At 44.5% G+C, this 26,859-nt stretch overlaps 1 protein-coding gene across 1 annotated transcript in view; it reads right to left on the minus strand.

Annotated features, from left to right (window-relative positions):
- GADL1 (GAD like acidic amino acid decarboxylase 1) overlaps nt 1–26,859 on the minus strand; it is a 396,024-nt gene that overhangs the window by 315,450 nt on the left and 53,715 nt on the right. Inside the window, exon 2 of the mRNA XM_088463515.1 lies at nt 2,139–2,311. Within this exon, the coding sequence (XP_088319641.1) occupies nt 2,139–2,311 (173 nt within the window). The remainder of the gene's footprint in view (nt 1–2,138; nt 2,312–26,859) is intronic.

Raw genomic sequence — 26,859 nt, forward strand, 5'->3', positions numbered from 1 at the left:
GACAACAGCAGCACAGCACAGCCAGCCCCTATGGACTTTGGAGGAGTGGACACAGCCCCTATGGACAACAGCAGCACAGCACAACATATCCAGTCCCTATGGACTTTGGAGGAGTGGACACAGCCCCTATGGACAACAGCAGCACTGCGCAGCACAGCACAACACTACACTGCACTACACTACACTACACAGCCCAGCCAACCCTCACTCCCACCCTCCCTCTTCACTGTCCGAGTGAGAAAATGGCGCTGACGCAGGTACCTTATATAGAATCCAAAACCCGTGAGACCTGGAAGGCGGGATGATGATGTTTTGCCTTGATTTCAGATCCGAGTCAGGCGGGAAAAGTCGAGCCTGACTTGGATCGGCCTCGGATTGGGGGGGCTCGGGGGGATTCGGATTTCAGAAATCCGAACCCGCTCACCCCTAATATATATATATATATATATATATATACACACACACACACACATATATACTATATATATACACACAGACCTATATATGTTAAGATTACAATTACACAGTAACTTACCTTTATGCAGGATCTTGGCTACAATCAAACAAAAAGGAGTAGGAGTGTGGGGCTGGGGGAGGAGTCGAGGGTGCCATGAGGAGGGGCAGGAGTGTCAGGGGGAGGTCGGAGGTATCGTGAGGAGGGGAGTTGGTGGTGCCTCTAGTGGGAAGTTGCACAACAAAAGGGATGATGGGAGGGGAGAGGAGAGGAACAGGAAGGAAGCAGGAGGGGCCCAGGAGGAGGAGGAGGAGCACTGGCTCCTACGTGTCAGCTGGTATTTGACTTGGGTAGGGAAGAGGTTGTCAGTGGGCGGGGCTTCGGCAGGACTGCTGTAACAGTCTAACAATGCAGCAGCTCTCCTCAGCGGCTTTTCCTCTCTGGGTCCTCCTGCAGCGGGGCTTCCCACTGGCTTCCTGCACCATCGGGGTCTTTCATGCCAGTGATCTTTCAGTGGGTCATCCTCATGATGAGTGCATCCTCTGGGTCATCAGGGGTTCTCCCTAGAGTACAGGAGTCACCATCTTTCATCCGCAGGCAGCATAGCTCTTCCCTCTCTGTCCCGGCAACTGCGGTGACAGCCATTCACAGCCCTGCTCACCAGGTCTCCTCCCATAATTATCACAAGGCACTGGCTGTGGGAATCCCACCAATAGAAGGGGGCAGCCGTGGCTCATGAAGAAGACTGGGGCAGCAGCAGGGCTCCTCCTTCTGGGCAGGGCTCGCCCTATTATTACGCGTGTTATGCAGTCAGCTGAGTAGCAGCTGTTTAAAAGGTTTTTATAGGTGCTGCTACATTTATTCTGTTCCTAGTCCTCGTGGCCCCTCTGATCCATGTATGGGTGGCCCCTTTGTCTCCTCCTGTCGCCGGGCCTGGGTGTAGTTAAGCTCTCTATTTTACTAGAAAAAATGCCACTGTTTATGCTGCACACAGTGGAGGCACCTGTCTCCACTTCATGAGGCAGTGCAATACAAGGCAATTTGGTATGAACATTCCAATTGCAGAATGGCAGTACAGTTTTCTGTAATTAGTAGGTTGGGAGGTATGATTGTGTTATATGTCAGGCAAAGCTTAAATATAAAAAACAATCAGTCTAAAGGGGCCTATCCATTTAACAACATGAAAGTCTGTCGCTAAGGTGCGGGCACCGCACTGAAAGACGTTCACTGAACGTTTTCAGTGCAGGAGCCCAACCTCCCTATCTATTAACATGCCGAACCTGACAACCGTTGACGGGCATGTTCGATAAATAGTCGGGGTCGGCAAGGACCCAGCGTGCCCTTGCCGGCTATCCACTTGTAGACTTTCTGCACGTTCCGACCAAAACCTCCTGGTTTTGGTCGCACCGTGCAGAAAGTCGGCAAATGGATAGGCCCCTTAAACAAATAACAATTCAATTTGGAGAAACACAAAAGAAAGTAAAAAATATAAAGAAAGGTATAATCTGCAGGATATATATATATATATATATATATATATATATTAGTCACTAAATGATGTTGTCTGATTTTAGAAAGCAGTGAACACACTCACAAGTATAGAATAAAGCTTACATAATTTCTTTAAAATATACGACCATCAATATTGCATAATCTAGGGTACATTCTACTATATTTACTGTACCTTCTCAGTTACATCGGTTGATTTATACACAACTTCATTCATCAATATCCTGTAAACCTCTTCAACAAATTTTTCTCCAGAACTGCTATCAATTATTGGTCCATTTAATACGACACCTTCCACAAGTACTGCATTCTTCTTCATTCTCCTCGCTTCCCGTGGGCTTGAATCAGCTGAAAATAAAATGATCTCAATTAGAAACAAGACTCTCATAGTGAATTGCATACAATGCTAATAATATAGTCTTCAGAGTAATGGCTTTATTATGCTTTTTATTACTAAATAAGGGAGCTATCTTGTCTAATGCATAGAAGTTCAATGGAAACTTACAGTCTTAATATCTGAAACCATTTAGATATTCATTAGCATAAACATACACAATATCATGAGAATGGTTATATAATAATATAACACTTTATACATTTATATGTAATTGGTTAGCTTTAATACTTACAAATTGTGATTTATAAAAAAAATAACATACTATGTATGTGCATAAATTGTCATTTTATAAAATTTTAACCCTATTAGTATTATTTTCTTTAAAGGAAGATTTATTATTATTTTTATTTATTATTATTGTTATTTTTCTTTTTATTTCAAAATGTAATATATATGTAAAGTTTGTTCTGCTCTGGAATCAAGAGATGGTCTCTTCACACCTTGGATTATTTTCCATTTTGGTAATCTACTGTACTGTTGTCCTGAAGCTCACTTTCTAATTTGTTCTGTGGCTTGATTTGTCTTTTTTTGTGTAATGTCCTACATCCAAATAATTGCTTAACGTCTGACCCACAACCCTTCACAACAATCTTAACCTTTATTGTCACCAAAGATTTTGTCGGCATATTTCACCCACCGATGGTCATCCCTACTGTATTACTAACCAGGTATAGAGCCAATAAGAGGTGGGGCTGGGGCTTCATGGACTGCGTTGGTGGGGTTCTGTGCCATAAATGGTAGAGAACCACTGGATCTCTGCCAGTGATAGCAAAACCATTGGTAATTGGCAGTTAACGATTGATGGTTGTTAACCTACATTAGGATGCTCTGGGCACCTCTACATGCTACAGAGTGTGTGCCCGGATCATCCAAGGGACACTCTGGAGGTGGGTCTGCAGTGGAGCTACTGGCTTCAGGCTGCCATTCCAGGCACCCTGCAGGCCAAATGCAGGTGCCGTGAGGCAGCGATGGTGCCACTTCTAGGGCCCTACACACTGGGTGAAAGCCCTGCTTGCACATCCCAAGTTACAACACTATCCAAACGTATCCTAGAATCCTGATTGGTTTTTAGACTGAATTGAACTAGCATCCCTTTTGCTCATTCATTGCATTTCGATACAAATATAGAAAGCACTGTTCTGTTTAGTAAGATACTGTGCTGTTGACACAGCACACAGTAGTTAGCCTTGCTGTCTCACAGCATTAAGGCCATGTGTTAGATTCTGATCATGGTGTTTGCATGTGTTTTCTCTTAATGCTCCATTTTCCTTTGACAGTTACTTACTGGTCAGAAGCATCTTATGAGAGGAGGGGGCATGTGTTCGGTCTCTGAATGACCCCTCTCACCAGTACATGCGCAGTGTAGACTCAAATATCAAATCCAATGGTTTGCGCATATCTCCAATATTTTTTGGTCTGAGCATGCGCAGGACTCGTTCTGAGCATGTGCAGAATGGGTCCTGCAATTTCACTAACAGATCCCCAAGCTGCAGCATGAATGACATGCTGCGGCATCTGGGGGTTGGAGCGGAATGTGGCTGGCCAGCATTCCCGGATGCAGATTTCCTGGCCCCGCAGGCTGCCAGGAACCGGCCAGGCTAAGTAAGTGTTAGGTTACACAGCTTGACCTGTTGCGATGGTGATCCGAGGCAATGTCTGTGGACGCAGCACTCAGATCGCAGATGCAGCATGGAGGTGTCTATGTCTTACAGACACCTCCTGCTGCACTTACATTTGAGTTGGACGGTATTAAACAGACGCTTCCTTGCGTCTGTGCAATATTGTCCATCTCTGAATCAGGGCCTCAGAATATAAGCTCTTACTGTGTATGATTAAATCCTCTTTGCAAAGTGCTGCTTAATATCTTGGTGCTATATAAGTAAAAAGTAGGAAGAAGAATGGGTTCAAGCTAGGGGTGTGCACCGGCCACTTTTCGTGTTTTGTGTTTTGGTTTTGGATCTGGATCTTTCTTCGTGTTTTGGATCTGGATTGGTTTTGCCAAAACCACCCTTCCGTGTTTTGGGTTCTGGGTTTTGTTTTTTTTATCTGGATTTTTTCTTAAAAAATAAAAAAAAACGCTAAAATCACATAAAATGGGCCTTTTTTTGTTCCTACGCTATTAATAACCCCAATAACATTAATTTCCACTCTTTTCCACTCTATTCTGAACACCTCACACCTCACAATATTGTTTTTAGGCCAAAAGGTTGCACCGAGGTAGCTGGATGACTATGCTAAGCGACACAAGTGGGCGGCACAAACATGTGGCCCATCTAGGAGTGGCACTGCAGTGGCAGACAGGAAGCCAATCAGCGTTATGGTGCCCATTTGCATGTAGCACGAACCCGGGAGATCCGTGCTACATGCATCTGTGTGATTGGCACAGAGCAATGATAGGTCCGTGAGACCCGTCTGTGAAGCTGTGGTAAAAAAAAACCTGTGTAAAAAAAGAAAAAAATGTCGTGCACCCCCCAAAAAAGAGCAACCAGCCCCGGGCATTAGTAACCCAGTGCTAGGTGTGCTTAAATACAGGGGACAAACGACGTAGGGGTCCCCTGTATTCTGCGCAACCAGCTCTGGGCTCTGATCCGGTCCTGGTTCTGGAAATACAGGGAACAAAAAATGAGTAGGGTTCCCCTGTATGTTCCAGAACAAGCACTGGCCTTTTTTTACCGGGGGGCTGATGCCACAGCCAGGGGAGCCCTTTCACTGGGCCCCCCAGCCACAGCATCAGCCCTGACCGCTAGTCAGCCCAGGCCGGGGATCCCTGGAGAGCTGGGGACCTCCCCAATAAAGGGGTCACCCTCTCCAGGGCACCCCAGGCCCAGGCTGATAGCCCGGGGCTATCCCCGCCACCCCTGGTGGCGGTGGGTGGTGGGTTGATTGTGTGGTGTGGTGTAAATAAAGAATATCAAACATTGTCTTTACAAGTAGAACTGCAAGTCCCAGCTAGCCTGCCCCGCATGCTGGTACTTGGAGAACCACAAGTACCAGCATGCAGGGCATTAAGGGCCCACTAGTACCTGTAGCTCACCTGTAAAAAAAATGTTTAAAAAAACACAGGACACACACACCGTGACAGTATAAGTTTATTAAACATACATACACACACACACACATGTACACATACTCACCTATGTAACCTGTAACAACGGTCCACTTGTCCGGTAAAGTATCCCTAGGGGACCTGTGAAAAAAAACATACTCACCATCTCCTATGCGAGGTTCTGTCCTCTTCGTTCCAAAGTAGGCATCCCCGGACTTGGCAAAAAAAAAAACGAAAACGCGATCCACGAACTTAGTACCGTTCTATAGAACAACGGTACTTCCCGAATGAGAGCTTAGCGGCGGGGTATCACCATGGAAACCCCGCTGCTAAGCCTGCATTGGCTGAGAGAGGTCATCTCCCATCTCTCAGCCAATGAACGGCTCCCTCCATTGTAGTCAATGGTGGGAACCGCAGGGTAAACTTTAATAACCTTGCGGCTCCCACCATTGACTACAATGGAGGGAGCCGTTCATTGGCTGAGAGAGACGGGAGATGTGATAGTATAAACTTATACTGTCACGGTGTGTGTGTCCTGTGTTTTTTTAAACATTTTTTTACAGGTGAACTACAGGTACTAGTGGGCCCTTAATGCCCTGCATGCTGGTACTTGTGGTTCTCCAAGTACCAGCATGCGGGGCAGGCTTGCTGGGACTTGCAGTTCTACTTGTAAAGACAATGTTTGATATTCTTTATTTACACCACACCACACAATCAACCCACCACCCACCGCCACCAGGGGTGGCGGGGATAGCCCTGGGCTATCAGCCTGGGCCTGGGGTGCCCTGGAGAGGGTGACCCCTTTATTGGGGGGGTCCCCAGCTCTCCATGGATCCCTGGCCTGGGCTGACTAGCGGTCAGGGCTGATGCTGCGGCTGGGGGGCCCGGTGAAAGGGCTCCCCTGGCTGTGGCATCAGCCCCCCGCTAGAAAAAGTCCAGTGCTGGTTCTGGAACATACAGGGGAACCCTACTAATTTTTTTCCCCTGTATTTCCAGAACCAGGACCGCATCAGAGCCCAGAGCTGGTTGCGCAGAATACGGGGGACCCCTACGTCGTTTGTCCCCCGTATTTTGGCAACCAGCTCTGGTTCTGACTAGCCCGGTGCTGGTTGTGCTTAAGTACAGGGGACCCCTACGTCATTTGTCCCCTGTATTTAAGCACACCCAGCACTGGGTCACTAATGCCCGGGGCTGGTTGCTCTTTTTTTGAGGGGGGCACGCCATTTTTTTCTCTTTTTACACAGGTTTTTTTTTTTTTTTTTTTACCACAGCAGCACAGACGGGTCTCATGGACCAGTCAGTGCTCTGTGTCAATGACACAGATGCAAGTAGCACGGATCTCCTGGTCCGTGCGTGCATCTGTGTCATTGAAATACACAGCAGCACAGACGGGTCTCACTGACCCATCTGTGCTCTGTGTCACTGTCAATCACACAGATGCATGTAGCACGGATCTCACGAGTCCGTGCTACATGCAAATGAGCACCATAATGCTGATTGGCTGAGAGCCATGACAGACGGCTCTGTCAGCCAATCAGCACTTTGCCCATTAAAGGCAAAGGCATTTTTTTTTAAATGGCCGCTCGAGGCAAAACCTCGAGATCCGACAGCAGATCTCGAGGTTTTGCCTCGGGAGAGGGATCCGGGGCAGACAGGGAGATCCGAGCTTGGGCTCGGATCACCCCGGATCCCCGAAGTTCGGGTGGGTTCGGTTCTCGGGGAACTGAACCCGCTCATCCCTAGTTCAAGCTGACACTGGTTCTGTGTTTTTCAAAAACTCAAATCTCAGCAAATAAAATGTATAAGGCATATACTGACTGGTGGGAATGGAATATAGTTTCTCTTTCTTTATAAGTAATCTCCTGTCAAACAGATATAAAAGATTGTCATTGCCCTGGGTCTCCTTCTTGGAACCCTCGCCATTAACAAGATTCAGATGCCTCTCTGTATTTTTGCTGTAGTGATTTATCTCTCTGCAGCCTCTACAAAGGGACCTGACCCATTTCTGATATGAAATGAACTCAGAACCTTTTCACTTGCTCAAATTACGATGCTTAGAAACAGGCTTGTTTTCTAAAACTATTTACATTTCCATAAGAATTACAAAAATACTGAATGTCTCTTAGTCTACATTTCCGCACATTTTCATCCCACATGAAGGGTAATTTTATTAATATATTCAGATTTTAGTAGATTATGTCATACATTACAGTTAAACTATTTTTCTCATCCACTTATCCCTCCAGGAGGCATTTTCTGTAAAGAATTTAAGCATCTACTATGGAGAATGTAGAGTTCGTTCTATTTTTACGGTAAGGATAAATATATAGAAAACAGATTCAGATTATTATCAGATAAGCAAACATTGTATTGGTTTAATAAATATCCTACCTCATATGTTTTTGTTACAATTGGATTCTCTATTGAAATATTACTTTCCCAAAAATTCCACATTTTTAACATCCATTGTTGCTATATATTGGCCATTTTTGCAAAAATATGTAATGCAGTTACTTTTGTATTAGGTTTTACAAGCATTGATGGGAATTTTTGCATATCACATACAGGAGGTTTATCTTTAATAGCCAGTTAGATTGTAATAATGCAGTTTTGTTTGTATTATTTAACGATCCATAGTAACCAGAACTTAAGCTGCATGGTATTGTATTTCTCATTCATGAATATTATTCTCAGATTACATTGGTTTTTATACAGTATTAAACTGTGAAAAACTGCTATGGATGCCCATTTGCTCCAAATTATTCAAATTTACCGTTTATTTAATTACAGCATACATTGTGTTTTTATTAATCTTGAATAATAACCCCTTTGGAGTGAAGATGGCACTTTGATGGCAAAAATATTTACGTATTTGAAAAGTTGTAAAGAGAACTCCACAGAACAGCATATAACAGTCAGGTTGCATTGCAGAAACCACACATCATGCTCTGCAATTCACCTTTGCTAGTTCAAGGCGCATAGGGAGGGTTAGGTTTAGTCACTCCCAGGGGGAGATAAGGGTTAGGCACCCCCCCAGGAGTGTTAGGGTTAGGCTACAGGGAGGGGGGGATTAGGGTTAGTCACCCCCAGGGGGAGGTTAGGGTTAGGGTGACAATGCCCCATCTACAGATCATGTGCAGTGACCCAATGGTTTGATAAGCAGGACACTGAAGTTATCCATATGTAATGGCCTTCCTAGACACCAGATCTGGACGCAATCCAACATTTATGCTGCAGACTGTTCAGGAATAAAACATTTTCTACCACCATCCACCAGGCCTCAGTTAAGGAACTATCTTGTTGAAGATTGGTGCAGCATCTCTCCTGCACAATTACAAACATTGATAGATTCGATTACATCAATCATACACAGGATATGTGGTGGCCCAATCAAATTGGAAGTAACTTAGGTGTCATTTAAGTAGAAAGTGGGCCTGGTCATCATTATTATGAAAAATACAAATGTTAACAAAAACATCAGAATATACACTTAAGCTTTGCCATGCAAGGCGATTCCAAGAATTATTCAGATGGGGGGTTGAGTCTTGTAGTACGGTATCTAATCTGGGAAACTATTCTCTTGAAATTGCTATTAGTAAGGACATACGCAATAGAGGATTTACATAGTGACTAGATACAGTATTTGTGGACTATATACTTCCTGCCAATGTGAATGTGATAAAAAACACCCTTTATTTTATTTCATTTATTGATGGAACAACAGTAGCATTGGGCAGCTGTATTTATTTTTTCAATTTTAGTTTAAGATACAACTGTGGGAATATAATGACAGTATTGCAGACTCCAGTGTATATTAAAATGTAGACATTCCCATTGGTTAGATTCATTCTTATACTAATATATATAATGTGTGGGCCATTACTACAGCAGCAGAGCTGTTACTTCTTAATATAGGGTCTTGAAACCAGATCTAGATTACGTAATGTTACAAATGCCAATGTAAAAAAGGACAAAACATATCTTTTCTTACTGCTGACAACACGTGAATAATCTGAGTAGTGATAAATCAGATGCGTAGGTGCAATTAACCCTGCGTCAGGCGCACCTCTGGGACTCCCAGGTTCGGGCACAGTGCGCCTGACAGGTGCCTGTTATAAAATCGTCATTAGCACCTAAGTAACTCAATTCTAACGCTCTAAAAGTGATCAGTGATCTTCATTAGGATGTACAAAGAGAGAATGGTAGGTTTTACGGGCCATTTCAGCAGAAACTTTGTGCGCAGTGTGCCTAAGAGGCCAACCTGGACAAACCTACATATTTCCGCAAAATACCCACAACCTTTGTAATTTTCATTCATAAAATGAGCAAAATATACAAAATTGTGAGAAAATAAAAAGAAATACGTACCTTCAAAAGTCGGATGAGTTTGGGTGCAATGAGCCTGAGAGGCCAGGAAGGTCACTACTGCAGTCCACGCAGGCGGCAAGAAAACTGACTAGGGGATTTTCAAACAGCACCTAGAGATAGGAAGGTACTAGGAGGGGCAGGCACCTGCGTGGAGAGGTGAGCGAGGACAGCTTTGTAGCGCCTGTCAGGCCAGCTGTGCCCGACGCAGGGTTAATAGTCAATAGTGACAACTACAAAAGGATTAATGACATGTTAGTTTTTTATGGAATTCCATAATTTAATTATTAGTGCAAAAAGTAGTTATCTGGGGTTCATCAATATGCTCTTTTTGTTAAAAAAAGGACTATTTTTTTTATTAAAATACAAAAAACAGTGCTACATGACTTCAGGGATCCATGCAGCACTCTAGAAGCCGCCGAGCTTTTGAAGTGTGTCGGAAATATTGAAAACAATGGGCAACGACAGCAGGTTAAGTTTAGAAGGTGAAAACAACCATTTGTAAATTATGTGGTATTGAACTGAAACCTATCATCAATCTGCGGCTGATCCCATTGTTTTCTAAGCGCCAAAACATTTGCTTATAACATTTGCCTTAAAAGTCATTAAATTCACAGGATTTGGTTATTTTTATTAATCTCTTGCTCCATTAACAGTTAAAATGTGCATGGAAAAATGTATATTTCATTAGCCTCTATAAACATCTGTCAAGAAGCAGTAGTGTATGAAATGGCTGTGTTTCCTGAAAACATAAATATTTGACACAAATTAATTGCCTCTTTGTCTTTTAATTATTCAAATCCTTTCTGCGCTCTTTGCAAACATGTGTTAGTGCAGCAAAGCTGTAAGGCAATGATCCATCTCTAACACTGTACGCATCACACATCATTAACCCCTTCATCACCTGTGTAACCAGATCATGTTCATCTGAGAGGAAACCTTTATTGTTTTACCTTCTATTTATTCCCTTGCGGATCCTAGATTGATTCAGTTCAGCTAAATTGACAAGTGAAACAGAGCAAATGTTTGTTTTATGAGTTCATATCTTTGATAGGAAGATTCAATTTGAATTACAGTGTAAAGTATAGTCCAGTGAATCTACAGACGCTGTGACAAGTGCGTCTGTAGATTCAGAGAATTTTATATATTTTTTGTTTATTGAACACCATGAGAAGAATGTTAAGTTAAATATGTATAGAGGAATGCGGAGTCATACACTGGAACCTCAATTATGTAGTGCAAGATTAGGAACACTGATACATTATCAAAAAGAAATGGGCTAAAGCAGGGATTGTGGATTACCAACAGCAAGGTGAGTTCACATATTTAACTCTGTAGCGTTAATACTTCAAATGCCACTATCTAAAAAGATCATATAAAGAAAGTATATTACTGATCAGGATGTGTACACAGGGAAACAAACAAAAAGGGTATGGGGTTAAATAAAATACATTATACCCATAAAATATATAATAATAATAATAGTCCAATAATAAATAATGTAGTGTATCAATGGGTTTGTCATGGGATACCAGCGCTCGGAATCCCAGCGGCCAAAATCCAGACGCCGGCATCCCGACAGGGTTAGGATACCGACACCTGTCAGTAGGTGTGCTAACCCTTCTCTTGTCTCTATACCTAGCCCTCCCCGCACCCTAAAACTCACCTCCCCCGTAGTGCCTAGCCCTAATCCTTCCAGCCTAGTGCCTAACCCTAACCCTCCCCCATTAGTGCCTAACCCTAACACTCCCCCTAGTGCCAAACCCTCCCTTTCCCCCCACTACTTACCTTTAGGATGCCGACAGGTGTCAAAATTCCGGAGCCGGTATTGGAAGCGATTGTGACTACATCCCGCATTAACTATGGTCAAAATTCTCCTCCACTTTGCGCCCACTGATATATATTGAATTGTCACCTTGATGCTATTTGTTTGGAAATGGTTACAGGACATTTGTGTACATAGCACAGTTTTATTAAATAAACCCTGCTGACTTACAGTATATCATGCCACCATTTCCTTCATTAGTTTGAAAGCATAATGAATTGAGTTTCCCTTTAACTGACAGAGCATGATACTTTCCATCCATTAACACGCATTTTTCTATTCATTCTCCTGGGATATTGTTTAAGCCTTAAAAACCTCTATGATTTTTAACATATTTTCAATTAAATCTGAAATGTTAAAACCTCAATCAGTCACTATAAGGGATAACATATTTACAGTACAATTGCTTTTATCCCTCGGTACCCTTGCTAAAAAGAGATAGATTAAAACTATCAATGGCATTGGGCCGTGCAGAAGAGATGATCCCAGCCTATATACTTTTGTATGGACGGCTCAACTAGAGAGAGAGTTACTAAGCCTTGGCAAGAGATAAAGTGTAGAGAGATAAAGTACTAACTAGAGATGTGCGGGTCCGGTTCTCAGAGAACCGACAACAACTGAATTTGGGGGTCAAACTGAGTCCGAATTCGGAATCACTTTGGGGTACTAAGCCGAACAGAGTCCCAATTCGGATCTTTCTGCAGTTCAGAACTCGGATTTAAAAACCAAACTTGGATTTTGGATCAAAGACAATATAACAACGCTATTGTAATTAGCGTTTAAATAGATGCTCTGTACACAAATTATGAAAGAAACTAAAATTACATTGAATACATTAGTTCTAGATGAAATAACTCTTACTAGATAAAAAACGTACACTAAAAAACAATCACAGATAGAAAAATAAAAGTCAAATTATGGATAAGTGAAGAAAACAAATCTTTTGGAATAGTATTAACTTCCACAGTCTTTTGCAGTTTGCGGTACCCAATAAGTTATTTGAAAGTGGCGGAGCAGTCCGAAATTTGTACAGTCTTTATCATGCAGGGTTGATTAGGTGGTGGTGTACTATATACGAGATGATCCCCTCCGTTTCACAGGTGAATGCTGGTCTCATAGGAGTAGCAACTTGCTCCTGATGTTAGAACTGCATGAAGTCTCCCATAATGTATATCAACGCTCGCAGTATCTTGACCGGTCAATGTAAAATCCATAAAGTCATAAAGTGCTTGTTATAAACAAATAGGGGTTGTTTCTGCAGCCCACCTGACACGTTTCACTGTATACTCCAGCTTTATCAAAGGTATACAGTGCATTACCACTGGGAGAGTGACTATCTCCTCTAACAGCTGCTTATAGTAATACCTCCCATAAATAGCGCCGGGTAAGGTATCTAGTATACCTGGATAAACAAGACGATTATAGGTGCGCTAATGTATGGCTGTGTGTACCCCAAATTCTAAACAGCAGCTCTCACAGTGGGTACTATAAATGATATTATACCATTTATCAATAAGGAGTTCTTTAGTTTACCTTTTTCTATTTTCAGGTTTTGGATTGCATGATAACAGGTCAAATGGCATCATTTTAGCTGTTTTTTTATTTATTTAAAAAAAAAAAAAATAATGATCCAAAATCAAATCCAACAGGTGAGGGTGGTTTTGCAAAACCGAAACACGAAGATGAATCCAGATCCAAAACCAAAACACAGGGGTCGGCGCACATCTCTAGTACTAACCAATCAGATCCTAATTGTCAGTTTTCAAATACAGGGCCTGATTCAGAGCCGGGGAATGGGTATGATATACCGCCGGCCGCATGACCGGCGGTTCGATTCCCGTCAGCGGCAGCCCGACATGAGCAGAGTGCGAAGCAGTGGAAGCCCGACAGCGCTGGAAATCCCGATCGTGGATAGGTAAGTATGTACTAACCTAACCCCCCTAACCCTAACCCTCCTTAGGGGTGCCTAACCCTAACTTCCCCCCCAAGTGCCTAACCTTAATCCCCCCTCTAAGTGCCTAACCCTAACCATCCCCTTCCCCGCTGCCTAAACCTAAGTCCCCCGGGGGGTGCCTAACCCTAAGTCCCCCCGGGAGCCCTAAACCTAACCCTCCCCCCTGCGGCTCTCCGCTCGCGGCGCCCGGCATCACTACGATCGTGATGCTGGGTGCCGGTCTCCCGGCGTCAGGGAAATGCGGGCGTCTACATCTAGACGCCCGGCATTTCATCCATGCCGGGATAAGACAGTCGGGAAGCCGGCTGCCGGTATTTAGGCAGTCGGCTTCCCGATTGCTTCCCAGAACCGGACGTTCTGAATCAGGGCCGGCCTTCTGTTTTTATAGAGCGGCCTCCTGGCCGCTTGCATAGCTATGGGTGACCACCCACAGCTATAGCGAGCGGCCAGGAAGATGGTCGCGATGGTCAAGACCATCGCGACCATCAGGCTTTCGACGAGACCCTTGTGGTAGGGTCTCGTTGCCACAAGCCCCAGTGTGCTTTCGGCTTTAACAGAGCCAAAAGCACTCCCACTGACATCACTTGTGATGTCAGTGGGGCCAGCCCCAGACGTTAGGCGCTCCCATGGGAACGCCTCCGTCTGGGCAGCCACGCCCCCAGCCCGCCCACCAAAGGGGGCGTGCTGTCACTCAACATCAACAGCACGCCCCCTTTGGTACGAGTCCTGGAGCGATGGATTGCCCGTCGCTATCCAGGTCTCGCACATGCGCACGACGGAGCCGGCTCCGTTGTGCGCATGCACACTGGGCCACCATCGACCCGCTTGCTAGCGCATAGCGCTCGCATGCGGGTCTGAATCAGGACCACAGTCTGTAAAGTGACAGTTAGGAGCTGATTGGTTGGTACTTTCTCCCTCTTTCTCCAAGGCTTAGTACATCTTCCCCACAGTCAGAATGCTTTAATACTCCACCAGACCACATTTGTATTCATGTTTTATTACATTCCCTATTAATACACACAGTGAGTTTCATATTGCAAGAATATGGAATTAAACTACAAGAACATATCAATGGAATGTTCAGGAGTCTATTCTTCCAAAGTTCACTTTATCTCAAGTTAATGCTTATACTATTACAGTGGCACTTAAAATCTTGGCAATAGCTCAGCCATTTTTATTATAAAACATATCTACTGATAAGGGTGAAGGGTCATGAAAGTGTCTGATTGTAGTATACCTAAATTTAGGTTCTCAGGTCTTATGTGGAACCTTAACTCAATTTGTGAATCTTTGCGGTGTAATTACAACTCCATGTGCTGCATACTTTACTTTAGTACATGTAATGAAACTCTATGTTTTGTCAAAAAAATTATTACAACCAGGGCCGCCATCAGGTGGGGACTGCCAGAACTAGAGTCCTGGGCCTGGACACTAGCAGAATGGGAGGGGGCCTGCGGCCGCTCCTACCACCACTGCACAGCCCGCACTCGCTACCCCCCTGAGACCGATTTCCCTTCCTCTCTTCAGGCTCCGATCGCAAGTGGGTGGAGCCAATGCAGCAGGCCCCACCCCCATACAACCGCAAATCGCAATATTTTGAAGGGGACGGGGCCTAATGATGCGAGGTGCCTGCCCCCATTAGCAACTAGGGATGGCCATCGGTATGGTTACCATCGATGGTTACCATAGATGGCAAAATAGAAAGTGGTCATTGATGGTAACCAACTATGCAATGGATGACCATTGATGGCTTCACCAACTGATGGTCATCCCTATTCTATGATTGGCCTGTGGGCCAATCAGATCTGTGGGGCATGGCTTTGTGGACATCTGGGGACGGAGCTGTGTTCTGTGTCCCAGCACCTTAAAAAAAATAAAATAAACTATTCGGTTGTGTTCTTCCATCGATGGAGGGAAACCATCTGGTTCTCCCCCATCGATGGGAAAAACATTAGACATCGGCCATAAACCATGGATGATTACGAATCATCGATGGTTGATGGCTATCCCTATTAGCAACCTGCTGCTGTTGAATCAGCAGTGTAAATAGTAAGTATGTATGTGTTTTAGCATGTGTATGTATGTGTTAGAGTGTATATATGTGTATGTATGTTAGTGTGTATGAATGTGCTAGTGTATATATATATATATAATATATATATGTATATATGTGTGTGTGTGTATACATATATATATATATATATATATATATGTCTATGTGTTAGTGTATATGTATGTGTTAGAGTGTATATATGTATATGTATGTTAGTGTGTATACATGTGTATGTATGTGTTAGTGTGGATATATGTGTATGCATGTTAGAGTATATATATGTGTATATATGTGTTAGCGTGTATATATGTTTTAATGTGGGGATGTAGTCAGGTTACCGACGGCCTGGCCGCCAGTATACCTACACTGAAAGCATGACATGGGACTAAAGATAGGCATCGAAATCCCGACATTAGCCCCACAATGAAATCCTGTTGCCCGGTATACCAAATGAAGGTAAGCCGGGTGTCTTAGGTTGTAGCCGCGAGGGGGGGGGGGTTAGGTTTAGGATCCCCTGGGGGGACTTAGGGTTAGGCACTCCCGCAGGAGGTAGCAAACGTTATCCCGCAGCACTCGGAATGATATCAGCAATAAGACTTGAAATACTACATGATGGTAGATAATTCAGAGATCTCAGTTGCATATGTTTGCAAAAATATGTGTAAGCCTCCAGGCCACATCACGGCATCTCTGATACTGGAGTCTGGGATGCGGAACCCCAAAAAGCCAGCGAAGGCCAGCCATCCCAGGGCAGCACACCAGTGAATTTCTTGTATATCTAACCCCTCCCTTTCATGCACCTGAGTGAAATTACTACGGTGATTGAGCAGCTACCAATATGCATTGGAGGGTTAAGGTTGGGCTAGGGAAAGGGGGGGTTAGGGTTAGACACCACTAGGGAGAGGTTAGGGTTAGGCACTCACCCGGGAGGGTTAGGTTTAGGGTGCGGGAAGGGGGGTTAGGGTTAGGCACCAATATATATTAGAACACATGGTTTTGGTTTTGGATCTGGATCTCCCCTGGTTTTGGATCTGAATCTGGTTTGGGATTTTTTTCATTGATATTTTCTTTTCGTGTTTTGGTTTTGGATCTGGATTTTTTTCTTAAAAAACCATAAAAACAGCTAAAATCACATGAAATGGGCCTGTTTTTGTTCCTACAGTATAGTTAACCTCAATAAAATTTATTTCCAGTAATTTCCAATCAATTTTGACCACCTCACAATATTATTTGCTTAATCTAGTTAAGGCCAAAAGGTTGCATCCAGCTAGTTGGCTGACTAAGATAAGTGACACAGTGGGCGGCACTAACATGTGGCAGTTCAGCTTCTAATTTCCAACATGGATACAGGTCCTGCGCTCGCTCTGAATCAGGGCGTTTTTCTTTTTTTTTGTACAGCCTCCTGGCCGCTCACATAGCTGTGGGTGACCACCCACAGCTATTGCGAGCAGCTAGGTGATGGTCGCGATGGTCTTGACCATCGCGACTATCGGGGCTTGCGACAAGACCCTTGTGGTAGGGTCTCGTTCCCGCAAGCTCCAGTGAGCTTTCAGATCTATTAGAGCCGGAAGCCCCAAATGGCAGGCGTTTCTTCGGGAGCGCCTCCGTTTGGCCAGCCACACCCCCTGCCCGCCTCCAAAATGGGGCAAGCTGTCAATCAAAATCGACAGCTGCCCCCTTTTGGTGCGACGGAGCGCCTATCGCTAGCCGGGTCTCGCGCATGCGCACGTCGGCGCCAGCTCCGGCGTGCGCAGTTGCCAAACATCGACCCACTCACGAACGCATAGCGCTTGCGAGCGGGTCTGAATCAGGCCCACAGTGTGTTATACAGTGTGGGTTGGATACACCAATAGTGCACTTACTGTGCCAGCAATGTCGGCAGAGCTAGGTTGCTGATGGTGTCCTCATTACTTGGAATGGCAGTGCGGCGGTGCTGGCAGTGTCTTCAGTGAAGGGTACCGGTGATGTCGGCAGTGCGGGGGTGCCAGCGGTGTCTTTAGTGCAGGTTTGCTGGCTGTGTCGGCAGTGCGGGGGTGCCAGCGGTGTCTTTAGTGCAGGTTTGCTGGCTGTGTCGGCAGTGCAGGGGTGCAGCGGTGTCTTAGTGCAGGTTTGCTGGCTGTGTCGGCAGTGCAGGGGTGTTCTTAAGCCCTGGCATGACAACAATGGGCTTTTTCATACCATAGATAACAACTGTTGCCTGACTTACACAAACGACATCCTCAGTATCAACATCCTCATCATTAACATCAACATCCTCATCATCCTTAGCGACAACTACCGAAATATCCTCCTCATTCTTCATAAGCAATTGCACAGAAGCATCATTGATGACTACATCAGCAATATGTTGACTGCCCTTCCACACAATTATGGAGGACACACAAATGTTGGAAGGAGGATCCTCAAGTACACTATTTGAAAGGTCTGGCTCACACATGGCAACCGCGGACACACTTGCACTCTCCTCAGGGATTTGTGATTTTGATTTCTCAGAGCACACATTTGGTTGTTCCAGAGCTGTCTTACTCGTCTTCTTCTTAACAACTTTCATTTTTTTTATAGTACCACCACTACTACAACAAGCAGAAGGGATATCATCACTAGAACCACCAGTCATAAATAAAGGCCAAGGCCTTATCCTTTTCTTGCCACCTCATGTAGTGAAAGGCATATTGCCAACTTATTTGCTTAGCTAAAGCAAACTTGGCTTTAGATTTTTTTTTCTTTAATACAGTAAAAGAAGTTGCTTTTCCATGTCCATGGCCTGACTTAAGCCCTGGGGCATTGGACTTCATAAAGGATGAGGACGTTGATGGCCTTGCATCATCATGACTTCTGCCAGCAGCTACAACATGTGGTTCTTGCTCTCCTGTCATATGACTGCCCTCCATATTCACAGCAGTCTTGCAGCAGTGTCACCAAGCAAGCAGCAATACTGTTGCCAAGTTTCGGCAAACACCCCTTACCGAGGCAGCAGCGATTGATGACACAGGCAGCACTAGGTTGCTGCTGTCTGATAATAAATGCGGCTAACGCACACGCACACACAAAAAAAAATACACTTTTTATTATTTGTTTTCCTCCAGAACTTGGGGCCCGGAGCACCCCTGACCGAGGCAGCAGCAATTAATGACACAGGCAGCACTAGGTTGCTGCTGTCTGATAATAAGTGCGGCTAATGCACACGCACACACAGAATAAAAAATACACTTTTTATTATGTGTTTTTTTGTCCAGAACTTGGGGCCTGTAGCAGCCCTGACCGACGCAGCAGCGATTGATGACACAGGCAGCACTAGGTTGCTGCTGTCTGATAATAAGTGCGGCTAATGCACACGCACACACAGAATAAAAAATACACTTTTTATTATGTGTTTTTTTGTCCAGAACTTGGGGCCTGTAGCAGCCCTGACCGACGCAGCAGCGATTGATGACACAGGCAGCATGCTACGAGCCCAGATGGACACAGCAGACAGCACCAGCCCAGATAGATCAGGACAGCAACCCAGCCCTAAACTACCCACTCTCCCTGTTCACTCTGCACAGCCGGAGTGAAATGTTGCCACCACAGGGACTCCTTATATAGCAGAGATGAAAGCTCGCGAGCCGCAAGATTTCGTCTCTGAGGTTTTGCCTCAGTTTGAGATCCCAGGCCGGCTGGGGAACACACGTTCGGTTCTCGCCCCGGATCTCTAAGTTCGGGTGGGTTTTGATCTCTGAGATCCGAACCCGCTCATCTCTAATTTAATCAATTTTAGGCAAAAAGGTTGCACCGAGCTAGCTGGCTGACTAAGATAAGCGACAGCAGCGGGCGTCAAAAACATGTGGCAGTTCAGCTTCCAACATGGCACATCTAGGAAACAGAGTGGCACTGCAGTGTCAGACAGGATGGCAGTTTAATATCCTACTGTACAGATCTGCCCAGTTACATTGTGGTTAATCGTGGCACAAACGTGCGCATGCAACACGCCATGTGATTCCCCGCACCTGCATATGCTATGGTACGCTATGGCACGCACTGCGATCGCACCATGCATTCCTATGGAGGCGTGGTCGCATATGCAGTGCATGTATCTGCTCGCAGGTGCGCATCTCATGCTATGCGTAGCATGCTTTGCGCACCAGTGGCAAGGATATAGCTGGGCATATCTGTACTAAAACACCCTAAGGGTATGGCCTGCGGTGTCACAATACTTATATGGAATCTGTAAAAGGTGGGTGGAATCCACGCTAATCACCACCGTGGTGGTGGGGGGTATAAGTGGAGGGGGAGGGAAGTGCTGCACCTGTAAGCAGAAGTACCTGGTCCTGCTTGTGATCAATATGGTAATGGTAGTCAGGTGCGCTCTTCGGGTGTGTGTGATGGGGGGGAGGGGGAATGAATGATGTTGAGTAGTGTAGTAGGTGGTGTATTTAATTATATGAGAAATGAAGACAAACAACGAGATGGGGACCAAACCATTTATTTGAGTAGTCACAACACTGCTCCAGGATGGTGGGGAGTCAGCAAGGATGGGTGTGGGGAGGGGGATAGATGGTTTCTTGGACGAGGGGCCGTCGGGGTGGAGGGGGTGTAGTATCTTGACTGGCTGTGGGTGGGACTGTCTTTGGACCCTTTCAGGGGGCTCCTTTCCATGCGATTTTTGACCAGCACATATTCCTTGCTGGACCTTTGGTCTATAGACTTTCGGTCAGTCTGTGTTGGTGTGTGATAGATGGTTGGTGGCTGCGGTGAGGTCTGTGAATAAAGTCTCGAATACAGTCTCCGGTGTGGTGGCGTCCTGCACAGTGGTTCTGCAGAGTTCTTACCTACCAGCAGGGATTTTGTAGAATGGAGCAGCGGTCGACCAGTTACTTGCTGCGTTGTGATGGGGAACCGCAGTGTGGGGGAAGTCTGCGCTGTCCTAGGCCCGGATGTTACCAACAGCTGGTGGTGTTGTTGGTTGGTCAGTGGATGGCATCGGACCTTCCCTCTATGTAAGTGTGGTGAGTTGTCCGCTGCCTGCAGAGTCTGTGCGGGCTGGTGTGGAGAGGAGTGCTGGTGCTTGATGCTGTGCACGGTTTGTTGAGATGGTGCAGAATCAGGTGGGCACCTGGAGGGTGCTTAGAGTTGTCCTCACCGCTTGTGGATCCATATTGGTGATGTTTGCAGGTAAGACAGGGGTGGGGGAGCAGGGTAGGATGTGGGGAGCGCTGGATCCGGGTGCCGGTGTGTGCTCGCCCAGAGTGGGGTTGGTGGTTTTGAAGGTGTTTCTCTCGAACGTGTTTTGGTGTGTAAGCCTTTTTCAAGGAGGTTTGGTCCCCATCTTGTTGTTTGTCCTCATTCCTCACATAATTAGATACACCACCTACTACACTACACAACATCATTCCTCCCCCCCCATCACCCACACCCGAAGAGCACACCTGACTACCATTACCTTATATGGAATCTGGTTACACTGGTGTATGGCCAACAGCATCACAGTACTTACATGGATGCACTGGGGTATGGCCTGCAACGTCACAGTACTTATATGGAATCTGGATACAGAGAGGTACGGCTAGCAGCGTCACAGTACTTTGACAGTATGGATACACTGGGGTACGACCTGCAGGATCACAGTACTAACATGGAATCTGGATACATTGGGGTACGGCCAGCAGTATCACGGTACTTATATGGATACACTGGGGTATGGCCTACAGTGTAAAAGTACTTACTGGGGTACAGTCGGGATGTAGTCAATTTACTGACAACCGGGATGCCGGCCATCAGAATCCCAGTGTCGAAATCTTGACTCGGGATTAAAGATAGGCGTCTGAATACAGACACATATCTTTAGCCCGATGCCGAAAGACTGGCAACTGGCATCCCGAACAAAGGTAAGCGGGGACATGTAAACGTTAGCCGTGCAGCAGGGGGAATTAGGGTTAGGCACACCCCCAGGAGTGTTAGTGTTAGGTTGCAGGGAGGAAAGGTTAGGGTTAGGCACCCCCCTGGGAGGGTTAGGTTTAGGGGGGAGGGAGGGGGGTTTAGGTTTCGATGTTTATGCCCTGCGCACGCGCAGCGGCCGCACTGTGCATGCGCAAGCCCCGAGTGAAAGAGAATTTCTCTCGCTCCGGAGCTCACTACAAAAGGGGCGGCTGTAGATGTTGATTGACAGCTCGCCCTCGTTTTGTAGGCGTGGCGGGGCGGTGGTCTTGACCATCGCGACCATCAACCTGGTCGGTCGCTAAAGCTGTGGGTGGCAACCCACAGCGTAGCTGGCGACCAGGAGGCCGCACTTCAGAAGGCAAGTGGCCGCCCTCATTCAGAGCGAGCGCTCGCTTCTTGCAACCGCCTCTGAATGAGGGCCTTAGTCTTATATGCAATCAAAAACCCGCGAGAATCCAATACACGATTGATGACGTATTACCTAGTTTTAAGTTCCGAGTCAGGCGGGAAAACCCGAGCCTGACTCGAATCCGGCTTGGAATACCGATGTTCTGGCGGGTCCGGTTCTCTACAAACCGGACCCGCTCATCTCTAGTAATGTTTACTGGAGCAAGAAAAACTATTATCAATTAAGCTATTAAATCTCACTGAACTGAGTGATACTTCGTTGCCTCTGCAGTACTGGCTAGTAGCAGTTTCCCAGTCTCTGGAGATATGCTCAGTGGAACTGAAAGCCCAGAGTAATAACTAAAAAACTAAAATAAATTGTTCAAAATGTAAATAAAAAATGTAAATAATATTTTCCATTGAAATGTAAATAATAAAGCATTCTTTTCATTCAATTTCTTCAATGTATTAGAACAAGTACTGCAGCAATGTTTATTAAACAGGCTACTGCCAGTGAAACTCAGCAAACCTTATTACAGTCAGTGACATTAGTGCTATCACAGGTTTCATCCACTATACTTTATGTATAGGATAAAGTCCTAATGCAGGCATTTTCATTATCAATACAACATTTTAAGATTCAATAAATATACCCTTAAGTTTCCATTGGAAAAGACTGGCTTCCATACAGACATGGATCATGGCCAACGGACTCAGTAAAAAATACCGCCGGCCGCATGGGGAGACCGGCGTCGGGGAAATGAGCGGCATCTACATCTAGACGCCGGGCATTTCACCCTTGCCAGGATATGACAGTTGGGAAGCCGGCTGTCGGTATAATGTCAGCCGGCTTCCTGATTGCATCCCTGGCCAACTGCCTAAAACTTTCCCATTCATTTTGCTACTGCTAGGGGTAAGTTTACTAAGATGGGAGTTCTATTAAGAAGTGATGTTGCCCATAGCAACCAATCAGATTCCAGGTGTTATCTTCTAGAATAAATAAATGAGAAGTAGAATCTGATTGGTTGCTATGGGCAACATCACTTCTTAAATAGAACTCCCATCTTATTAAATTTATAAATATGATAGAGGGATATTGCGCACTGGATTCAGAAATAATCGTTAGAGGTGAGCTGCACTTTTGGGACTGGTGTCTGCCCTCCTATGTTAAATACAAATACCTGATCTATGGTCATAGATCAACAAAATGCACTCAGAACCTATAACAAGATAGTATGTATTAGTTGTAGGTGTGTGAAATATTGATACGTTCGGAACTGGATGTATTATTATAAGGCTTTATTGGAGTAGAGGTTGAAAACTATTAGACTAAAAAGATGATAGTTCAGTGACTGAGTAAATGGCAGTCAATTTGCAAGATATATGCCGTATTAATGGCAATATTCAGTCTCTGAAGAAAAAAAGGAGGATTACTGTGCCATAAAACCACAGATTAAAACAAGAAAAAAACAGCAAAGTCAATCAATGGATGATGTAATGAAGCAGTAGTGCTTCAGTGGTGAAGCAGGAACCGGAGACCATAAAGTTCAAATTATACAATGTCAAGTTTTGTGATTGAGTTGAATGTTGGTGCGGCGTCCCGCACTTGTAAATAAATGGGGCTGCTGGTGGATAATTCAAGGCTGGCTGTTGTTGCTTGGGTATTCCCGGGGTAAGTAGTATGGACACTAGTCCGAGTGTGCAGAGGTGTGTATCCAAACCTGTGTGTGGCCACAGAGCACGCCCGCAGCCTACCCATCAGTGCCAGGCAGTCTGCGGCGTGTCCCGCCGGCCTGCAACTAGGTACACAGCAGGAGGGGGAGAGACGGTTGTGGTACTGAATACCAGATGCCGTCTTCCCTAACTCCACTGTGGACTCACCTCTCAGGGACTCGGCAGAGTCCGCTCTTCCCCATGCCGGCGTGCTGTAGTCGCGTCCTTCCTTTCTCCGGTGTCCCTCGGGGAAAACAGCTGCTCGTTTGGATGTTCGTCCGGCGCCGTCTGGTCACATGTGGTGTCCGGTTCCTTGCTCACTAGAGTTTGTGTGGCCAACGCGTTTCGACCCATGTGGGGTCTTCCTCTGGGTGGGATTGATGGTTTCTCTGAGTCCTCGGTTTGTTTAAATCCACGACTTCCGGGTACGCCTCCTATCTGATTGGTTAGAAGGAGGTGTGGTGTTTCTTAGGTTAAGTAAACTGTCAATTTGTCGGGTCCCTATCCTAGTGTGATAGCAGCGTCTCTATGTCAGCCGGGATTTTTGGAGTGCCTTGACTTAAGATGTTAAATGATATTAATTAAAGTACTGAATACTGCACATGTATGATAAAAATCTATAAGCAAGTATATGGTTGTCCTTCCATTATTTAGACTTATATATCAGTAACTGTACGTGCTGAATTCTTAGTATATCACTTGCAATCTAACTTTAATTCACCGAGGTTTGTTCTCTCCAAAGAGTCTAGAAAGGCTACGTTATTAGGAGGAGAAGGAAAAAAACAAAACAAAAACATTAGGACTAATGATGGACAACATTGCTAATGGTGATATAAATTTATTGCGTATTCAAGTCAAATGGTTGATGGGATTAAATTAGAGATCACTATTCCAGGGCAATGTATACCTGGTGATTAAAGGAAGAGCTGACTTCTCAGTTTCTACTCGTGGAATTATTTGTAATAATAGTGGTAAATTAAAGGTTAATCAGTTGTTGACACTGTGTATTTAAATGTTGACACTGACTGTATTTAGTCACATAAAAGATGTTCGAGTGTTGGCACTGTCTGATTTAGTCACATACAATGTACTTGATTTCATTATCCAAATTGAGTCCCTTTGGGTGTAGGGTACCCATCTGAATCATGGTTTTAAGTTCCTCTTTGTTGATATGCTTAATAAAGTCACCTCCCCGCCAGTTGTGCCTTACTAACTTTAATGCGCAGAATCCCAAATTTGCTGGGTCTGACCGGTGGAATATTTTGAAATGTGCTGAAAGGGGGTGGTTATCGTTGCCCTTTGTTATATTGTAAAGATGTTCCTATAATCTCGTTTTTAGCGGGCGGATGGTTATGCTGATATATTGTTTCTTACATGAACATTGTAGTAAATATATGACCCCTTTACTGTTACATGTCATATTGTCTTTAATTTTCCATAATGTGTTATTGCTTGTTGATCTTACATTCAGTTTTGGTTTAGTGCTTCTTTGCTTAGTTAAAGTGCATGCTTTGCATCTCCCACAATAGAAAAAGCCTCTTGATCCCCCTGGTTGTTTTTGATGCCATGTGTTTGTCAGTGTATTTCCTGCAGAATCTGTGTTCTTTGGGGGTATATGATTATTGGTGATTCGCATCTTGATGTCAGATGATTTACGGTATATTACCTTTGGTTTTAATGGCAAAGCCTTGCTCAAAATTTCATCGCCAAGTAGGATGGGCTAATGTTTAAGTACTAGCTTTTTAATGTGATTAGCTTGGCTGCTATACTCAGATATAAAATAAATATCTTTGTCTCCATTTGTATCTGGCTTTGGTTTGTATGTTAAAAGAGGATCTCGGTCACTCTCCAGTACTGTCTGGAAAGCTGACTCTACTTTGTTCATATCATATTTCTTCTCTAGAAGCTGTAATTTGAGTTGTTCACTTTGTAGTGTAAAATCTTCTGGTCTGGAGCAATTTCGCCTGAGTCTTTTGAATTGACTTATCGGTATACTATCGAGCCAGCTAGGATTATGGTTACTAGTGGCTAAGATGAAACTGTTAACATCAACTTTTTTGTGATGCGTGCTAGTATGAATGTCGTTGTTCTCTATAAAGATGTTCAGATCTAGAAATTCAATCTTAGTTTTACTGTAGTTAGTTGTGAATTGTAAATTATGGTTATTAGTATTGATATATTGGGTAAATGATATAAGTGACTCTTCATTCCCTTGCCAGATGAAGATCACATCATCAATGTAGCGAGCCCAGAGGACGAGGTTTGCGCCAAAGTCACTGTTGGACCAAATATTTTGGTCTTCCCAGTGACTCAAGAAAAGGTTTGCATAACTTGGCGCAAACTTCGTCCCCATCGCTGTGCCAATAGTCTGTAAATAAAATTTGTATCCAAACCATAGGTAATTATGCGATAAAATAAATGACATGCTGGCCAGAATAAAATCAGGTTGTGTTGGGTTCATTTTTGAATAATTTTTAAATGAAATACTTAATGCTGTCTACACCTTGAGTATGTCTGATTACAGAATACAGAGAAGTAACGTCACTAGTCACCAGCCACAGATTCTCATTCCAGTTTACAGTCCTTAGTCTATTAAGAATACTTGTGGTATCCTTAAGGTGAGATTTCTGTAGTTTGACATAAGGTTGTAAATATTTATCCAAATATTGTGAAAAGTTTGAAGTTAATGATTTAATCCCCGATATTATCGGTCGACCGGGTAGGTTAATAGGGTCTTTGTGGACTTTTGGAAGATGGTAGAAGACTGGAATGATGGGGTGTTTATTGTCTATGAAGTCATGTTCTTTCTGATTTAGGATCCCTTTATCCAGACCCTCCTTTAATAGTGACCTAAGTTCGTGTTGGTACTTTTGTGTGGGATCACCGGGTAGTAATTCATATGTAGAAGGGTCATTTAAGATCCTCTCTGCTTCCTGAATGTACTTATATTTATTTAGAATCACTATACACACCCCTTATCTGCTGGCTTTATGATTATTTTGGTAGTATTCCATAAATCATCTGACATCAAGATGCGAAGCACCAATAATCATATACCCCCAAAGAACACAGATTCTGCAGGAAATACACTGACAAACACATGGCATCAAAAACAACCAGGGGGATCAAGAGGCTTTTTCTATTGTGGGAGATGCAAAGCGTGCACTTTAACTAAGCAAAGAAGCACTAAACCAAAACTGAATGTAAGATCAACAAGCAACAACACATTATGGAAAATTA

This window comes from Taudactylus pleione, unplaced genomic scaffold (assembly GCF_031769625.1).
Source record: "Taudactylus pleione unplaced genomic scaffold, aTauple2 ptg000053l, whole genome shotgun sequence".
NCBI classification, from domain to species: Eukaryota; Metazoa; Chordata; class Amphibia; order Anura; family Myobatrachidae; genus Taudactylus; species Taudactylus pleione.